Consider the following 18,794-nt stretch of genomic DNA (forward strand, 5'->3'; position numbering starts at 1 on the left):
CTCACTAATCACCAATTAATTCATGAACTATTCATTAAATAAAAAATTTAACATTCACCGAAGTCCCTTAATTACACTTGAACATATGAATCCGGAGTTTTCTGGTCATTCAGTGAAATCACAGTTTTAATCCGATATGTGCACTGTTAACACGTTTCCCCAAAATCCCTAATGTTCATCAAATTTCATCAATAATCACAATTCTTAGTCCTATGTATCTTTTTCAACTTATTTTCAAACCTAGAGCTCAAATTTCACTCAACACGTTTTTCGGTGCAACTGTACCGCTGCATTTTTACTCGGAAAAATACTATTCATTAAATTTTCAAAAACTTGCCTAACCACTCAATTTTTCGTTCTGAATCCATTTTCAGGGTTATTTTTTCCATTTGAGACCTTCTACTAATATTTTACTGTTTAGGGTTACGTGTTTGTCAAATTACCGTTTTACCCTTTTTATGTATTTTGACCCAAAACTCATGATTTTTACTAATCCTACCCTTTAATCTTTATTTAAACTTTAAAACTACGAGGTGTTATATTGAATCCCAGACTCCATCCTATTAATTAACAAAGGAAATTGCTTTGGAAGGGTATCTTTTATAAAAGCACACTAACAAAAATAAAACTTGATCCCGACAGACTTGTGTTTGAAATAATTAAAAATTGAAAATGATTTTATTTAAATTAATTCCATTTAATGATTATTTCTCATATTTGAAAATATTATTAAAATTATACTTAAAATAATGAAAGGACAATTAAAGAACATACCATGTGAGGAATATGTTGGCGGTTTACTTTATTATCCTTACGTGTAACAAATTAAATGACTTTATTAATAAAACAAGAATGTTATTTCAAATAATTAAAACTAAAATCAAATCAAATTAAATTTGAATAGATCTCTACTTGTATTTAACTAAAATAAAATGATTTCTAAATCAATCAATTTTTTACTACAACTTTTTTTTAACAGATATTTTATTTATAAATGAAATCAATTTTAAAATATTTTATTTCAAACATACTTAAAAAATAACGAAAACCATAAACTGAATCAAAGTCTTATGCTACCATATTTGATATTTTGTTCTGGCTTTTTACTTAGGGCTTTATAATTCTCATGTTACATGAGAGGAGAATTCTTATGTCATAGAGATAAAAAGTATGTGGGACTTATATATTAGAAAAAGTCATGAGTGAGACCCTATTAGCACGGAAATTGAAGGGTGTGTAGAAAAAATTTAATTCTCATGTTACATGAGAATTATAAAACCCTTTTACTTATGATTCATGAAAATGGAACTGGAACTGAAGTTGTAGAGCAAGAGAACAATAGCACATGCCACCACATGTATAAATCACATGCCCTATAAACACTGCCCAAAGATGCAAATTGCAATATAAAAAAGTCAGACATTCAGGTTTCCTTCAATCTCATGCAATCATAAATGGCTTGGAATCTTTGCCTTCAAGTTATACGTGACTACAAATACAATCGACGTCCATCTCTCTCTTTAAAAAAATAAACAAGAAAATAGTAGAAGAGAAGATTGTATGCTTCATCCGGGTTGGACATTTTCTGACATATATATATATATATATATATATATATATATATATATATATATATATATATATATATATAGATATATATATCCTTTGATACCAGTGTCAAATTTAAAGTTTGACACCTCATCTGAGAGCCGTTAGATCAAAAAATATCAACCACTCTGGTTCGTAAGCATGTGACACCATTGATATTTTTTGATCTAACGGCTCTCAGATGAGGTGTCAAACTTTAAATTTGACACCGGAGTCAAATGATCATGCCTCTATATATATATATATATATATATATGAGGAAGGTTATACTTACAACATTTTTCTTTTACAACCATATCTTAACACCGTTGATTTTCGCCAATCAACGGTTATTATTTTCGCAAATTAAATTCATTAATTAATTATTAATTCACAACAAATGATAATCGTTGATTGGCGAAAATTAACGGTGTTAAGATATGATTGTAAGAAGTTGTAAAAGAAAAAGGTTGTAAGTATAACCTTCCTCTATATATATATATATATATATATATATATATATATATATATATATATATACTAGTTATTTTATATATATATATATATATATATATATATATATATATATATATATATATATATACTAGTTATTTTTCAGAAAATGTCCAAATATATATATATATATATAGTAAAATCATTTCTACAGTCGCTTTACGTATAACAAGGGGGACATGTGTATAGTTATGATTCTCCACATCTAATGCTTTCATCTATTGTATGGTTATGATTCACTGCATTTAATGCTTTCAAGTATATATATGGCAAGTATTTGATTGCTGCACGTACAGCAGCTCCAGAAATGTAAACTCCTACATATATATATGTTTTAATGTTTCTACAGTGAATGTAGATAAGTTATCTACATTGAGCCTAAAACGACGTCGTTTTGGGCAGAAATCAATATATTTTGTAATTATAATTTATTTCAGGGTTATAATAGTCTTTTTTATTATAATTGTTTAATTTTCCAACCCAAAACGATGTTGTTTTGAAAATAAATGTAGATAACTTATCTACTTTCACGATAGAAACATATATATATATATATATATATATATATATATATATATATATATATATATATATAGCTAGCGACCTAGCGTAACCAAAAAGTTCTTCTTAGGATATCCACTTCCCTGTCAGACATAACACTGCAGAACTTCATCATTAGTTCTTTTAAAAATAATTTAAAATGACCACTTTCTTAAGACTTTATAAAAGCTGATTAAATCTTTGATGAACTATAATTAGAAAAATGAATTTATTAGTGAAACAATTTTTTTCTTTAAAAAATAACCCTTGAAATGAAGGGTTTTGCTTTTGTGATGGTGAGATGCCGACAACCACCCTCGTTTACTACACAAATAAAGGCTCTTTTGAGCTTTTGTGTCATCCCACTTGACCGATCTAGCAATAAATTAAGGGGACGTTTGGTTGAAGAAATTTTTTTGAAATAGTAAGAAAATGTAATAGATAGAAAAATGATTGGAAAGATAGATAAAGTGAGATAGATAGAAAAAAGGTTTTATAATTCTCATTTAACATGAGAATTCAAATTTTCCTACACACCCTTCGATTTTCGTGCTGACATGGGTCCCACATGCTTTTTATCTCTACAACATGAGAATTGAATTCTCATTTAACATGAGAAAATCAAACCCCATAGAAAAATGTAAAAAAAAGTTGTTTGGTGGGGAAAAACTTTACTGGGAAAATTAGGGTAACTTTATGAAATCAACAGTGCATTAAAAGCCAGATAACCGGTTTTCCGAAAATCCCACCTTCAAATTGGGTTTCTAAACAGTGCGGATATCTATGTTTCTCATAAATCCAGACAAATTGGATAGATGGGTTTTGGTGAAAATACGTTGAAACAAACATGGTGTTTCTAAAAGCCATACTTCAGAAAGATAGATATCCACTGAAAAGCTCCCAACCAAACACCACCTAAGGGTTTTATTAGTGTTATGTTACATGATTTAAGTGTTATTTTCAACACACACACACAAAAATGAAGAGGAAAATGGAATGATGAAAGAGAAAGAAAAATATGTGAACCCCACCTCTTTAATGTGTGTGTAGGAAAGTGATGTTATATCATGTTACATGATAAACATAAAACCCATAAATTAATTAATTGAATCCTTTGTTTTGTTGGTTCTCTGGATATTAGGGGTGGCAATACAGGTATTGACCCGCGGGTTGACCCGTGACCCGACCTGCCAAATCACGTGTCGTGTCAACCCGCGGGTCAGGGCGGATCGTGTCAGAGTTGTGTAAATGTGACCCGTTTTTTTTCGTGTCGGGTCACGTGTCAACCCGCGGGTTCGCGTGTCAACCCGCACAGTGTCATTTTTTTATTTTTTTATTAAATATTTTATTATATTACTATTTTTATTCATTTATATATTGATATATATAGTCATTGTTTAGTATAGAAAAGAATAGAAGGAACTAAAAATCTCAAAAAACAGAAGCTAATCTTTTTTTATTTTTATTTTTATTTTTTATTGTTTTTAATTTATTTATTTTTCAAAAAATCCCACTTTTTTTTAAAATTTTAAATTTTGCAGGTCGTGTCGTGTTGACTCGTGAGCCGCAACGGGTCGTGTCAGAATTTGTGTTTTATGACCCGTTTACAAAATGGGTCGTGTCAGGGTCGTGTCAAATAGTGTACGGGTCAAAAACGTGTCGTGTCGTGTCGGGTTGACCCGTATTGCCACCCTACTGGATATGCAGAAGAGTAGGTAAAGTGAAAAGGCAATAGCTTGATGGATGCAATACCCTCATTTCAAATATAATTACCACCAAACGTTGCATCAACACTTGTTTAGGTCACACAAATGTAAATATAAAATTTTGTTTGCACTATTTCGTTTTCAAAGTGGCCAACAAGCCCTTTATTTTATAAAGAGCACCATGATGTTCTCGTCCTAGTTGTACAAATATACTATTCAAGGTGCCATGGCAACATCGCGGTTATAAAAAACAGAAGACAAACTGCGAGGAAAAAGTTTATTGCTTTAGCTTTCTTGGTGGTAGAGAAATATAAAATTGTTGATATGTTTTCTTCTACCTGTTTAAATTTTTAGGTTAAATTAATTTTTTATATGTTATTAGAGTTTCAATAATTAAGCAATTACAAGTTCGATCATTATTATCATGCCCTATTTTATCAGTAAATAATTAAATTTTATAAATTTCTTAATGCTAATACGGACATAATACATTATCCATCTTTTGAATCCAAAAACGCTCTTATAAACTTTTAAATAAAAAAATGACTTATGTGCTTTCAGAAAACTCACCAATGTAAATCTAATATTGTTATATTAATTTCATTTTCCCTACCAATAGTAGTTTGTCCAATGAGACGTGTGCACCACCTAGAACCATTCCAAAATTCCGACGAATAGTGGTTGGGTGTCTGCCTGAAAATTAATCTATACATATTTTGAGGCCCAGAAATCTTTCCTCTTTTTAAGCAAAAGATATATTAATAGTAAGTGGATTTGATTGAAATGCCCTTTCGAGACCGTGAAATGGCCAACCCAACATACCAATTTAATTATATAAGAACTAAATTTTACAACTTGGACACGAAATTTAAAATGAAAGTTCAATTGACGTTAGTTTGAGGGAAAGATGACAATGAAACGCTTGAAAAAAAAAACAATTCAAATAGTTAATGATTATAATTTATAACTGACAATCATATTCGAATTCTGGAATCATGTTTAGAATACTACTATTTATATACATTCATATACACATCGTTTCATACTTGTACAATTTTATTATTTAATTATAATTAAGTAAAATTATTTATGTAGTCGCTTTACATACAGCAACGACAGGTGTATAGTTGTGATTCCCCACATTTAATGCTTTCACCTTTTGTATGATTATGATTCTTCACATTTAATGTTTTCACGTATATATATTATAAGCATTTGATTGCTGCACGTATAGCAGCTGCAGAAATCTAAACTTCTTATAATTAATCTCATTTGTGGATTAGACAAATATATATATATGCATATTGATTATGGGTGTATTTGATGCTAATGTGAACCTATTATGCTAAAATTTAACCTTACAGAGAAAGATACACATAAAAAATTTTCCTAAGAAATATGAAAAAGAAGAAGAAAATTAAGGTCAAAGTGCTAAGCAATGAGTTAAAAAAGGTGGCCATTGCAGCTAATAGCTTCCATGCAGATATATAACTTAGCTAATACTGAGTAGATTGTTTTCATCTCTTATATATATATATATATACAGAGGCAGGATCCTTTGACACCTCATCTGAGAACCGTTAGATTAAAAAAAAATCAACGATTCTGATTTGTAAACATGTGACATCATTGATTTTTTTTAATCTAACGGTTCTCAGATGAGGTGTCAAACTTTTTCTTTAACACCGGTGTCAAAGGATCCTGCCTCATATATATATATATATATATATATATATATATATATATATATATATATATATATATATATATATATATGAGGCAGGATTCTTTGACACCTCATATGAGAGTCGTTAGATCAAAAAAGATCAATAGTATCATATGCTTACAAATCAGAGTCGTTGATCTTTTTTGATCTAACAGCTCTCATATGAGGTGTCAAACTTCAAATTTGATACCGGTGTCAAAGGATCCTACCTCTATATATATTCTAATTATACAAGCTTACACTCTATAAAGTTTTCAAAACTAAAGTTGTGTCTTAAAGAATTTACATCAACTTCTCTTATTTTATTTTTCTTTATAAGCTTTTTCCTTGAAAAGAAGTTTGTATATATTTTAAAATTAGAAGAAGTTGCGTAATAAAAAAATTTGAAGGAGGTAAGAACAAGTTACTCTAATTCATATGCCTACATTGTTCTTCATCATGTCATGGTCTTGAATCTTAATTTATGAATAATCACAATCACAAGAACTAATCTATCACTTTCATGAAGGTCAGAAGTGGGCTTCACTTTGTTTTCATCCCAAAGTTGCATTTTTGCTTGGATTCATCAATTCTCTTTATTTCATGTCACATTAGGTCATTTAGGTGTGTTAGGTTGAAGTTGATCACTTCCATTCTCATTTCCCTCATACCTATTACCCGCCAAAATCAACCAACTTCTCTTTAGGTGTTCGTTTTCTTTATTTTGTATTTTCTTGATTTTGGGATATGTTTTGAAAAATGAAAACTCTATCCTTTGTTAACTACTATGGTTATCAACAAAACTATATAATTTTCCATGAGTTGACCTCCAAAAGGCGTTTGAGCTAGGTTAATTTAAGGGGTACCCCATAAATATTTTTCAAATTGGGTCCGGACATAAGAAATGCACCCTAACCCCTCTAGGATATTTTTTTTTTTGGTAAATACCCCTCTAGGATATTAATTGTTACTACTTATTTGTTAATTCATTTATTTATTTTTTTCATTTTTGTGAGCTAACAAATAGATAATAATAAATAGTGTTTAATTTTTTTCATTTATTGAATGACTAAAAATATGTTTTTATAATTTTATCATTTTTAAATTTATCTTTAAATCTTTAAATAAGCAATTAATAGTCATAGTTTTAGAGAAAAAAAAAACTAAATGCTAAATTAGGAAATCCTTTCATATAAATTAAAAAGATATTATTTTACCATTTACAGTATAGTGTAATTATTTTTGGAGAATGATCCGTTAACAAATTTTTTTTCACAAATTTTTGCAAATTATACTATATACTCTCGGAAGAACTTAGTGTAACCTAGTGTTTTTCCAAGAATACATAGTGTAGTTTGTAAGAGTTTATAAACAAAAAGTTTGTAAATATAATTTTCCCCATTATTTTTTGCCTACAGATATTTACGGCTAGATTTTCTAGCTAGGAGAATTTGAGATTTTTTTTTAGTAACTGTTTGGATCGTTATGATTTTCACCATTGGTCTCAAAGTGCTTCTGAATCAAACGCATAACTTCATTGGCCACATACGCCCGACCCTTAAGCTGCAATCCGCTTACCAACTCACCTACACTTGGGATTGAAAAATTGAGATTTTTTTTTTTTGGTAAAGGAAAAATTGAGATTTAACTCGAGTCTTTTACCATGGTGGCAAAGCCGAGATCATTTGTGTTGTTTATGTAGTGTTTATATAATAATATAACTGCTAGTTGCTACGATTATTTTTTATATTTAAAATAAAATAAAATATAATAACTGGATACATGACTAAAAATTCAACAAATTAGATGGTGCATCAAGTTCATGTTCTAACTTGAAACATTTTCTAAGAAGATTTGAGCCTAGTTATCATTAGCCTAAACCCGTTCATGATTTTTAAGATAGACCATTTGAATTAGGATCAATCATCACAATTTCACAAATCAAAAACAAAATAATAATAAAAATAAAGAAATAATATATACAAAATTTAGACTAAAACATTTCTCACTACTCTCGTGTAAATCAGTAACATCTTACTTTTATTATAAAAAAATACAACAACAAATAAAAAAATTATAAAAAAAAATATTTCGTATATTTAATTCCCAAATAGGATAATATTATAACATATATAAAGTAATATAAATATAAATAATAAATTAATAATTAAATAAAAATTTATTATAATTGATAAATTGATTCTTAAGTTGAAAAAAAAATCGAAAATAAAATCATTTGACTCAGATTGATTCCTTATAAATTAGGATTTTATATAGACCCTATACAGGAGTTACAAAAAAATATATATAATAATTAAATTTTGTATGAAATAAAAAAAAAAATAAATTGTGATGAGATCATATCCATATATTAAAAAAAAATTATGTTCAATTTAAATTTACTGCCACTTGTCTACTTGGTCAAGAGAATAATCAATATTAAATATCCAAAATAACTTTAGACTATGTCTGCTGCAAGCAATCATACAAGTTGCTTTTCTCTCACTTTTTTACACATAAATATATCCCTTTGTTTACAGGGTGGAGTTATTTATATCTTTTCAACAAGGAAGAAAAGCAATCCAAGTGGTCCTTTAATACTCATCAAGAATTAATGTTCGGCCATAAAAGGACACGTGTCCACCTTAATCTGCACCCTGTAATTCCCAAACATCTCCTTGAATTAGAATAATTGCCATGTGCCTCAAAGAAGAGAAAAAGAAAAGTAAATTTTACCTCCTTCTCAACAAAAATATTTTATTATTATTATTTTGAATAAAGCATTTTTTTGGAACCACAACAAAAATTACGAAGTCTATTTTAATTACTTAGAAAAAAAGTGGAATTATGGTCCCACTGAAATTTAAAATAGACTCAATTGGTCGAAATTGTAGTCCCTCTAAAATTTAAGGAAGATCCACGTTAATCCCTCAAAAGCATAGTTATCAGTATCTTACGATACGATTCATAAGCTCAGCAATACATATCGTAGGATATATCAGAAATGAATTTGTATCGAACGATACGATTTTGTATCTTATAACACAATATGATAAGTATATCATATAATAAAAAAATTAAATCAAAATTTGTAATTTTTAATATAAAAAAGAAATAAAGATTTGATTTGCAATTTATATTAAAAAATTTGAAAGGATCCTTTTTAGAAGAGAATGATGGAGTAGTTATGTAATTGATAGATGCTGATGCTTATAGTAATAATATTAATCTTAATGATTGATAAGTAGAAGAATAACTTATTTGTATTTTAATTACTTTTGTATTTTGCTTATTGAACTTTTTGGAATTTGGATTTATATGTTATTAATTGTAGGGGAAGGATAATGTAACAACCAATTTGTATTACTACCAATGTTACTACAAATCAATTTACCGTTAGATTAATTAAGTTGATCCAACGGTTATATTTATTTCCATATTTGTATAATTATGATTCCCCATATTTAATACTTTATATTTATTTTCACCTTTATATGGTTATGATTTCTCATATTTAATGCTGCTTTCACATTAAATATGAAAAATCACAACTGTACAAAGATGAAAATAAATATAACTGTTGGATCAACATAATCGATTTAACGATGAAATTGATTGGTAATAACACTAATTGTTGTTACAATATTTTATTAATGGGGAAGGATATTGTGACAACCAAGTTGTGTTACTACCAAGTGACTACCAATTAATCTCACCGTTAGATCAATTATGTTGATCCAACGGTTATATTTATTTCCATCTTTGTATGGTCATGGTTTCTCAAATTTAATACTTTATATTTATTTCTATTATGATTTTTCATATTTAATGTTTTCACTTTAAATATGGGAAATCATAACCATACAAAGATGAAAATAAATATAACCGTTAGATCAACATAATCGATCTAACGGTGAGATTAATTGATAGTCACTTGATAGTAACACAACTTGGTTGTCACAATATACTTCCCTAATTTTTTATATTGGATTCGACAATATTTGTTGAAGAGAAAAATAATACTTTACTGTATTATTTTTTGGGTTTTATAATTCTCATTCAATATAAGAATTCAAATTTTTCTACACATCCTTCGATTTCCGTGCTAAATCTCATTGCAACGTATAAGAAAATCAAACCCCTTATTTTTTAGCGGCCTATTCACTTGTTTTGTGCAGTAAATGAATGCACTTTTTTGTTGTTGTTCTGAAACTGGTCTCTGCAACTCTCTGCAGATTCTTTTCTCTCATCTTTGTTCTTCGAATCTCATTTAGAATGCTTTCTCTTCTTAACATTTCTGGGTTTTACTTCTTTTTTTTTTTTTTAGCAACGCCCCCACAAAACATGTAACTGCCTTCAGTTCAGCTTTTTTGTTTTTGTTCTCGTGTGAAATGGTGAGTTTCTGTTCTCAAATCTCTGGTGTACTTTACGTGTTTTTCTTACAACAGTTTCCTTTTTGGTCAACCATCTCTGCTGTCAATGTTTTGATCTGTTCCATATAAGTGTGTTTTGTTGTGTCTGTATGTGGCTGCTGAACTGGATAGGTGTCTGTTTATTCCTCTCTCTCTCTCTCTCTCTCTCTTAATTTTTCTATGCCCTTGTTTGGTTGCTGAGAAAAAAAAAAAGAAAAAAAAAAAAACTGATTAGGATGAAAGAAAATAGGACATAAAAGAAAGTTCTTTTTGCATTTGACCTTACTCTCAGTTGAGATTTCATTAGTGGGTCGAACTTTTTTCTCATCATTCTGATCTTGCTCTCCTCCTTCTTCTTTTTTTGTCACGGTAAGATTGGTTGAATAGAAAAACAGATAAAGTTTTAAGATTTGTACATTTCGTTTTGGTATAAAGGAGAGGATTGAACTCCATTTATATCAGTTTTGGATATACCTTTCTTTTTTGGATCTTTGTTCAGCAATGCATTCCTTATTCTGTATAATTAGTGATTTTGGTGAATTTGACTTTTGGGTAGACATGAAGGATGGTATTTAGTAAAGTGGTAATGGTAAATTATGCTCATCCAATTTTCTTGATTGTTTATTTCAACAAAGTGATGTCAACTTCCAGCTTTGATTTTTCAGCCTGAGATTCTCTTTTTTAATCTTCGGAGTGTTGTATGCTTCTGACGACTTTTTTGTGTATGACTTTGAAAGTTAAGAGTAAAAGCCTACAATTGACCGCTTCAAATTCAATGTTATGAACCTAGCACCACGGAAAGCTATTACTAGTGGCATGTTCTTTTGCAAATATTTGTTGTATGGCTGATGCACCTTTTGGCAGGTTTATGAATGGATTGGATGATCAAAAGGCAATAGCACAGAAAAGGAAAGAGGAGAGATGAAAGAGGAGTCAACAGGACTAATCATTGGGATTTCCATAGGTTTGGTAATTGGAGTTGTTTTGGCAATTTCTGCTTTGTTATGTCTAAGATACCATCGGAAGCGTTCACAGATAGGCAATAGCAGTTCCCGGAGGGCAGCTACTATACCTATCCGTGCAAATGGTGCTGATTCATGTACTATTCTATCAGACTCAACCTTAGGTCCAGAATCACCTGTGAGGTCTAGTCGTAATGGCATGTCCTTCTGGCTTGATGGGTTCAAGAAGAGTAACATGGTTTCTGCATCTGGAATACCAGAATATTCATACAAGTATGTTTTTCTTATGTTGAATTACCTTCATGTGCCATTCTTCTTTTTTTTAGATGAACCTACTCTAAATTCTTTCACAATTATATGCTTTGAGACCATGTGAATAATAATTAACTGCCTATCTTTTCTTGTATGGAATGTGAAATGGTCCATTCTAAATAAAACTTAAGTGCTTCATGGTCTTTGTTCTTTGAAGATAAATTCACTGGAGAAATCGAGTAATTGGGATGGAACATTTAAATATCAGATGATGAAACTAAGGAAAGGATGGCTCTGAACCACCATAACCCCATTATACCGTTGTACTTGTGGCTTAAATGTTTGATTGTCTCTAGGCATTTGACTCATCATATCTCGCGTTTCCATATTCAACCAAAAATAATATGCCTTGTTTGAGAATTTGGAAATTTAAGTGACTACTGATTGTTTCTAAAAATGAAGTTTAAAATTGTTTGAACTTCATGGAACAATTGCTTTTTTCTTATCATTTATCTCTTTCTTCTCTCTTTCTGTTTACTAATTCTTTTATTTACGCTTCAGGGATTTGCAAAAGGCAACATATAACTTTACCACCCTCATAGGACAAGGTGCATTTGGTCCTGTTTATAAAGCTCAGATGTCTACTGGCGAGACTGTTGCCGTTAAAGTTCTTGCAACAAATTCAAAGCAGGGGGAGAAAGAATTTCACACAGAGGTGAAAATGGTTACCAATAATGATTTCTCATTACTTTGGCAATGGTATTGGTGGAATTAGTCAGTGTTTCAAGACATAAATTTCAGGGGGAAGTTTATGTTAAATGCTATAACTTGATAAAATTTATGGAGAAAGTCAGCATAACAAATAAAACATAGAAGGGATGCGAAGGAGTATTGATGTCTACTACGAACCAACAGTTACAAAAGTTTAAGCACTACAATAAATAATTTGAAATGGAGGAGGTATCATTTTGGAAAATGAAAATGTCAGAAATATGATTATTACTATATCCTAAATGATAGTTTATTTATTTATTTATTTTCTATAATTCCTGTGTACAGATTTGTTGTGTGCTACACTTGATATAAATACTTAGCAACTTGGCGTGTTTCCATTTAGATAACTTCATTGCAAATGGTAATTTGGCAGTTGTACAGTCTTTAGTTATCATGTAGGTAATTTTTCTGTATGATCTTTCTGCTCCAATCAAGACCAAAATAATTTGCTAATTTTAAACTTTTGTGTTCTTTTCTTTCTTTTTCTTTTGTTTTTTCAGGTTATGTTGTTGGGAAGGTTACACCATAGAAACCTGGTCAACTTGGTTGGATATTGTGCTGAGAAGGGGCAACATATGCTTGTGTACGTCTACATGAGTAAAGGAAGCTTGGCTTCTCACTTGTATAGTAAGTTAGCTATCTATCTTTTTCAGTTGAAAAACTTCAAGTCCTAAATTCTTCCCTGTGCCACTCATACCACATGGGGAAGCTCAATGGATTGGATTAATTACTCATTTTGGTTGGCAAGTATCACAGTTTGTTGAATTGGCTTCTGGTTTGAATTTAGTGATTAAAGTAGTCAAGGCTTTGGCTTACCATTATGCAACTGGTTAAGGCTTTGGCTTCATGTTATTTCAGCTTTACTGTATGTCCTTCCAGGTTAATTAAAGCAGCATCTCCTAGAATAATACATGAACCCCCGCCCTTCATTTTTTAGTTTTTTTGGGGGAAAAAGAAGAAGACATGAAGTGGGTTCATGCATAGACCGTCATCCTATACAAGTTTTGTGGCTGAATATGCTTCATTGAAATATGTATATGCAAACACAAGTTGAGAAGTTTTCTAGACCTGTAAAACGAATATCAAACTCTTTTTTTTTTGGTTTCTGTAAATTCCACATGAGGCCATGTCTAGATTCAATTCATAATCCCCAATTTTCTCTACTGGATTCCAAGTTTATAAGGAAGTGACTAAGTCATGTAAGCAAGATATGAAACAGTAATTGATATTAAGTTCCTTTTAATTGTTGTATTTTTTTTTCTCGTTTTGCTTTGTTTTTTTGGCAATTGCTTTCAAGTTCAACTTGCGTATGCAATAATAAATGAAGATATATACTTGTCTCTTTGTTCAGGTGAAGAGAATGGGGCACTGGGCTGGGATTTGAGAGTTCATATAGCTTTAGACGTTGCAAGAGGTGTGGAGTATCTTCATGATGGGGTAAGTATCGAGATGATCTACACTGAGATAATTCTGCTTTGTATAGTTGGTTATAATTGTATGTGTTGTCACTTCAGGCAGTTCCTCCTGTAATCCATCGAGATATCAAATCTGCCAACATTCTCTTGGACCAGTCAATGCGAGCCAGGGTAAGTCCTTTTTAATCATCACCTTCATAACAAAAAGGTAGTTTGTAAAAAAGAAAATGACTTTTTTTGGCCAAGAATGATCTTGGACTCTTGGTATCCACTTCTTATGACTCATTTCCCCCCTTTTCGGGCTGTATATTTAATCTATATGATCGAAGATAATGCTGAATGACCAAGTATATTTTTCTTTTGGTCATTTGTTGTTGGTTAGGATGCTCCTTACGTTTTAGTTGTTGATGCTTAAACAAACAGGTTGCTGATTTTGGACTTTCAAGAGAAGAGATGGTGGATAAACATGCAGCTATTCGGGGTACCTTTGGCTATCTTGATCCTGAGTATATATCTTCAGGGACATTCACTAAGAAAAGTGATGTATACAGTTTTGGAGTGTTACTCTTTGAACTTATAGCTGGCCGAAATCCTCAGCAGGGTCTTATGGAATATGTTGAGCTTGTAAGATCTCTCTCTCTCTCTCTCTCTTTCTCTCTATACAAGCATATTGGATTTGGGGGTTTTGGGTGATAAATAGTGCATATCAAAACAAGTCATTGGTTGTTTGATGATTCTACTTGAGGACGTTATCCTTATCCTATCATAATTCTTTGTTGTAAAAAACCATTTTAACTCAAAAGTTTAAATTGGTAGGTGAAGGTCATATTAATGATTTTATATTATATTTCTTTAACACATCTCTTCACACAAGAGGCCATTGAAACTTGAAGATTGAACAATGCACATGTCCACCTACCTGTGTTTAGAATGGGGGTGGTATGGATAGAACTCGTGACGACTTGATCACAGAGTCTATAATACCGTGTAAAAAATCATTTTAACACAAAAGTTTAAGTGGTTAGGTAAAGGCCATATTAATGATTTTTTATTATATTTCTCTAATATTGTTGTAATAGCACATTATGCATAATTCGTTTTTTATCCTAATGAATGCTATTGATGGATGATTAGGCAGCAATGAATACTGAGGGGAAAAATGGTTGGGAGGAGATTATTGATTCTCGGCTTGAGGGAAAATGTGATTTCCAAGAGCTGAATGAAGTGGCAGCCCTTGCCTACAAATGCATCAACCGTGCACCAAGGAAGCGCCCTTCCATGAGGGACATAGTACAAGTGTTGACACGGATCCTTAAATCAAGGCACCATAGGAATCATCATCATAAGAAGTCCCTTTCAGCCACAGCAGACGAAGTTTCCATTGATTTGGATCAACCAGAAACCAAGACTTCTGTTACTGACCACCGAAGAGAAGAATCTATAGATAGTGCGGCTGACATGTATGATGTGTAGAAGATGGTTTTTACATTTAGCTCTCATTTTTTTTTTTTGTTACATTTTCATTTTTGGTTTTTGGTTTTGGATATAAGATGACCATAACTTGACATGAGGCATGATGAGTGATTTAATGATGCCCGGCATCATCTGCTGTAATTTTGTGTAACTTTTTTTTTTTGCATTTTTTTCCTTTATTTTTTGCTTCCTTCTCTTACCTCATTTCTATTGTTGTAGAAATGACACTCCAAAATTTGTATATCAATGCTTTCATGAATGAATTGAAATGATCAAAGAGAAAGTTACCTTTGACGCCCACAATCTATTATAACAATCCACTAGCTTTCTACTTATTGAATTAATTTCAATCTATCTCTTCTCAATTGATTACCAAATGAGTTCTTGAATTATAATTGACAAAGATGACATGGGATTTCAAAAAAAAAAATTATTTATTTTTGGAGTTAAACTGATATGGGATTTCAACTTTGAAACTAATAGGTTGTAGGAGACAGGTTAAGCTTCAATAATAATAATAATAATTTATGAATTCAATTTTTTCTAAAATTATTTTAGACAACTTTGTTTAATGTTTATTATAATGATATCGTTTTGGAACGAAAATCATAGTGTATTTATAATTTTAATTTATTTCAGGGTTATTCTAATTTTTTAATTTTTCAATCCCTGAACGATGTCGTTTCGGTGAACATTAGATAAAATTATCTAAAATAATATTAAATATTTTTCCCCCGTAATTTATACTACTAACACAGTCACAGGGGATTGATCATTGATCAGTTCAGCTTTAACATTCTACTATATTATAATATTTCTATTCTATTGTCTGTGAATTCAACAATAAATAATAATAATAATAATAACAATAACAATAATAATAATAATATCTATTCTCTTACAAAAATTCGATAAAGAAAAATGAAAAGGAGAAAGTTGGGTCACTCTCTGAATGGGGTTAGAATCTGCTCTTACTAAAGTGGCCCACTTAAAGCCCACAATCCATTTTCAGACCAAATGCTACGTCGTCGTTTTGTTCGCTCTTTATTCTTTTTTTTCCTTCTCCATACTTTCTTCACTCTCACACTGTATTATCCAATAATCGTTATCAGAAGCAGAAAGAAGAAGAGGCTTCAGCAACATGGCAGCTATGGCTGCTCTTCAGAGCTCCATGACCTCTCTCTCACTCTCCTCTAACTCTTTCTTCGGCCAGCAACTCTCTCCCTTCACTCTCTGCCCTTTTCTTCCGGTAACCCATTATCTTATCTTCAAATTCATTTCTCAAATTTGTTCATTTCAGTTCAAGTTTCAATTTTGATCATTCCACGTGCTTCCTTGCTCCTTATATCCAAATGGGTTTTAAGCATTTGTGCTTGTTTACTGTTAGAGTCCAAGTCATGGGTATTAGCAATTCAAATTTTTATTATTTTTTTCCAAATTTTCTTTCGGGTCTTCCATTATAAATCTGGTGATGTTACTAGAATGTTTCCTGCAAAAAAAAAATTGATGTGTCTATTGTGGTGCTTGTCTATGTGGTGATTTATTAAGTTAGGTTTGGCTCAGCAAACTTTTTAGTTGAAGCGGTTGCATACTTGCATTGTTATACTGAAGAAACATATCTTCTCTTGATGTGGAATACAACTTTGAACTTGTAGTTGTTTTCCAATTTTTATTAGTTGTTTAACATTTTATTATCTTTATTTGTCTATTATATTAGCTCCCACAAACTTTGGAATTGCAGAAAATAATTGCTGACCAATTTATTTTCAATAATGAATATTTTTAGTTTATGATGCAGCTATTTTTTTTTCCTATTAAATATTGCAATTACATTAATATTTTGTGAGACTAGGGAATGGACTGTTTATTAAGGATAAAATGAATCAAGATGGTAACTGAATTTCCTAGTTCTAACAGATGCAGTACTCAATAGTTTAGTAGACTAACTTGATATAATTTTATGGTTGTGATATGCAGGGTAAGTTAGCAGAGAAGCAATGTCTTATTGTAATGAAGGTTAGCATCAGATTCTTGCCTCATCAATGATTAATATGATTATTCTTTTCAGATTTTGTTAAATCAAAATGGTCCAAAAATTTAACAATAGCAAGATGAGAGCAGAATATGTGCTGTGGTAGTCATCTACAGTTCATTACTGGGTGGTACTTAGTGGCACTTAAAAATGATCCAATTGTTTAAAAATATTTTGCTAATACCTAAAACCAAAACTTAACTTGATCCAGTCAATGCTTTGGATCTAAATTTGATCCACAGTTACTATAAAGAGTTCTACAAAATTACTGAGCCTTCTTTTGCCTTGTATTAAAAATTCTGTTCTAGACATCAATTTAATACCTTAGTTACTTCAGGGATGTGCAACTTTCTCATTTATGAATAGTATATAAAACTTTGCACTGACACTAAATCCATTTTGACTCTGTCTTTACAACCATGCATAAAGCTTTCAATGTTCTTAAGAAAATGATCTCAGAACAAACCTTTAAACTTCTCTAATTTAGTAGTGTAAAACAACATAAAAAGACATGGTTATGGATCAACTTAAATATATTGTCTAGCTAGCCTTAATAATTGTCTTGTGTAATAATTTTTTTCTATTTCTCCACCGCAGGTTAGGCATTGGGAGCGAAAGAAATGTAAACCGAACAGCCTTCCTGTCTTGCACAAAATGCATGTCAAAGTTGGAGATACAGTGAAAGTGATATCTGGACATGAAAAGGGTAAAATTGGGGAGATTACTGAGCTCTTCAAGCATAACAGCACTGTCATAGTGAAAGATATAAATTTGAAGACAAAGCATGTGAAGAGTAGAGAAGAGGGTGAACCAGGCCAAATTATTAAGGTTGTTTTCATTTCTCTTGCTAGTGAACTCATAATCATAAATTCTTTTTCCCTTTTGCATGCTCTTCAAGAAATGCAATTAACCTTTGTGTTGACTTAGAAAACATGGATATGCTATAACTTTCTTTGATGTCTCATTCATTGGTTGTTATGCATAAGCAGAGTAAATGTTTAGACAAACTTCATTTACTTAAGGTATTCCCCCAAGGATTCAGAATAACATTTTTCCTTCAATTCCAGATTGAAGGTCCAATCCACAGCTCAAATGTGATGCTCTACTCCAAGGATCAGAATGTAGCGAGCCGTGTGGGTCATAAAATCCTTGAAAATGGTAAAAAGGTCCGCTACCTTATAAAAACTGGAGAGGTAATTGATACTGAAGAGAATTGGAAGAAACTGAAGGAAAATACTAAGAAAACTGAAGAAGTTGCTGCTGCTGCTTAGTTTTACTGGTTCACTGCATGCATTCACTATTAATGTAACTCTAGGTGTACTTATGTTATGATCTCTTTTCCTGTTTACTATGTAGTGTATACTTTTATTCTGATACAAAACCTGAGTGATTATTTTTTTTTTATTTTTCTGTTGGTTTTTGA

At 30.9% G+C, this 18,794-nt stretch overlaps 2 protein-coding genes across 3 annotated transcripts; both read left to right on the forward strand.

Moving 5' to 3' along the window:
• The first annotated feature begins 10,424 nt into the window (after positions 1-10,424).
• Positions 10,425-15,339, forward strand: LOC133288118 (calcium/calmodulin-regulated receptor-like kinase 1). Its single transcript, XM_061485816.1, has 8 exons — positions 10,425-10,445; positions 11,328-11,698; positions 12,239-12,392; positions 12,952-13,078; positions 13,803-13,888; positions 13,966-14,037; positions 14,290-14,490; positions 15,001-15,339. The coding sequence occupies exons 2-8, from the start codon at positions 11,385-11,387 to the stop codon at positions 15,337-15,339; spliced, it is 1,293 nt and encodes a 430-aa protein (XP_061341800.1). The 5' UTR covers positions 10,425-10,445; positions 11,328-11,384.
• A 1,069-nt stretch (positions 15,340-16,408) lies between these two features.
• Positions 16,409-18,794, forward strand: LOC133288120 (large ribosomal subunit protein uL24c). 2 transcript variants are annotated; one of them, XM_061485819.1, is made up of 5 exons: positions 16,409-16,588; positions 17,317-17,355; positions 17,969-18,127; positions 18,176-18,199; positions 18,439-18,794. In XM_061485819.1, the coding sequence occupies exons 1-5, from the start codon at positions 16,481-16,483 to the stop codon at positions 18,640-18,642; spliced, it is 534 nt and encodes a 177-aa protein (XP_061341803.1). In that variant the 5' UTR covers positions 16,409-16,480; the 3' UTR covers positions 18,643-18,794. The 2 variants fall into 2 exon arrangements, with proteins under 2 accessions (XP_061341803.1, XP_061341802.1); XM_061485818.1 differs by having other exon boundaries at positions 16,410-16,588; positions 17,969-18,199.

This window comes from Gastrolobium bilobum, unplaced genomic scaffold, assembly GCF_033153095.1.
Source record: "Gastrolobium bilobum isolate Gb01-03AN ecotype WA unplaced genomic scaffold, APGP_CSIRO_Gbil_v1 utg14970, whole genome shotgun sequence".
NCBI classification, from domain to species: Eukaryota; Viridiplantae; Streptophyta; class Magnoliopsida; order Fabales; family Fabaceae; genus Gastrolobium; species Gastrolobium bilobum.

Coding starts and splice junctions, on each gene's coding strand:
- LOC133288118 (XM_061485816.1), top strand. CDS start 11,385: ATGAAAGAGGAGTCAACAGGACTAATCATTGGGATTTCCATAGGTTTG. Junction 11,699..12,238: donor ATACCAGAATATTCATACAA/GTATGTTTTTCT, acceptor TTTACGCTTCAG/GGATTTGCAAAAGGCAACAT. Junction 12,393..12,951: donor AGAAAGAATTTCACACAGAG/GTGAAAATGGTT, acceptor TTGTTTTTTCAG/GTTATGTTGTTGGGAAGGTT.
- LOC133288120 (XM_061485818.1), top strand. CDS start 16,481: ATGGCAGCTATGGCTGCTCTTCAGAGCTCCATGACCTCTCTCTCACTC. Junction 16,589..17,316: donor CTCTCTGCCCTTTTCTTCCG/GTAACCCATTAT, acceptor TGTGATATGCAG/GGTAAGTTAGCAGAGAAGCA. Junction 17,356..17,968: donor AATGTCTTATTGTAATGAAG/GTTAGCATCAGA, acceptor TCTCCACCGCAG/GTTAGGCATTGGGAGCGAAA.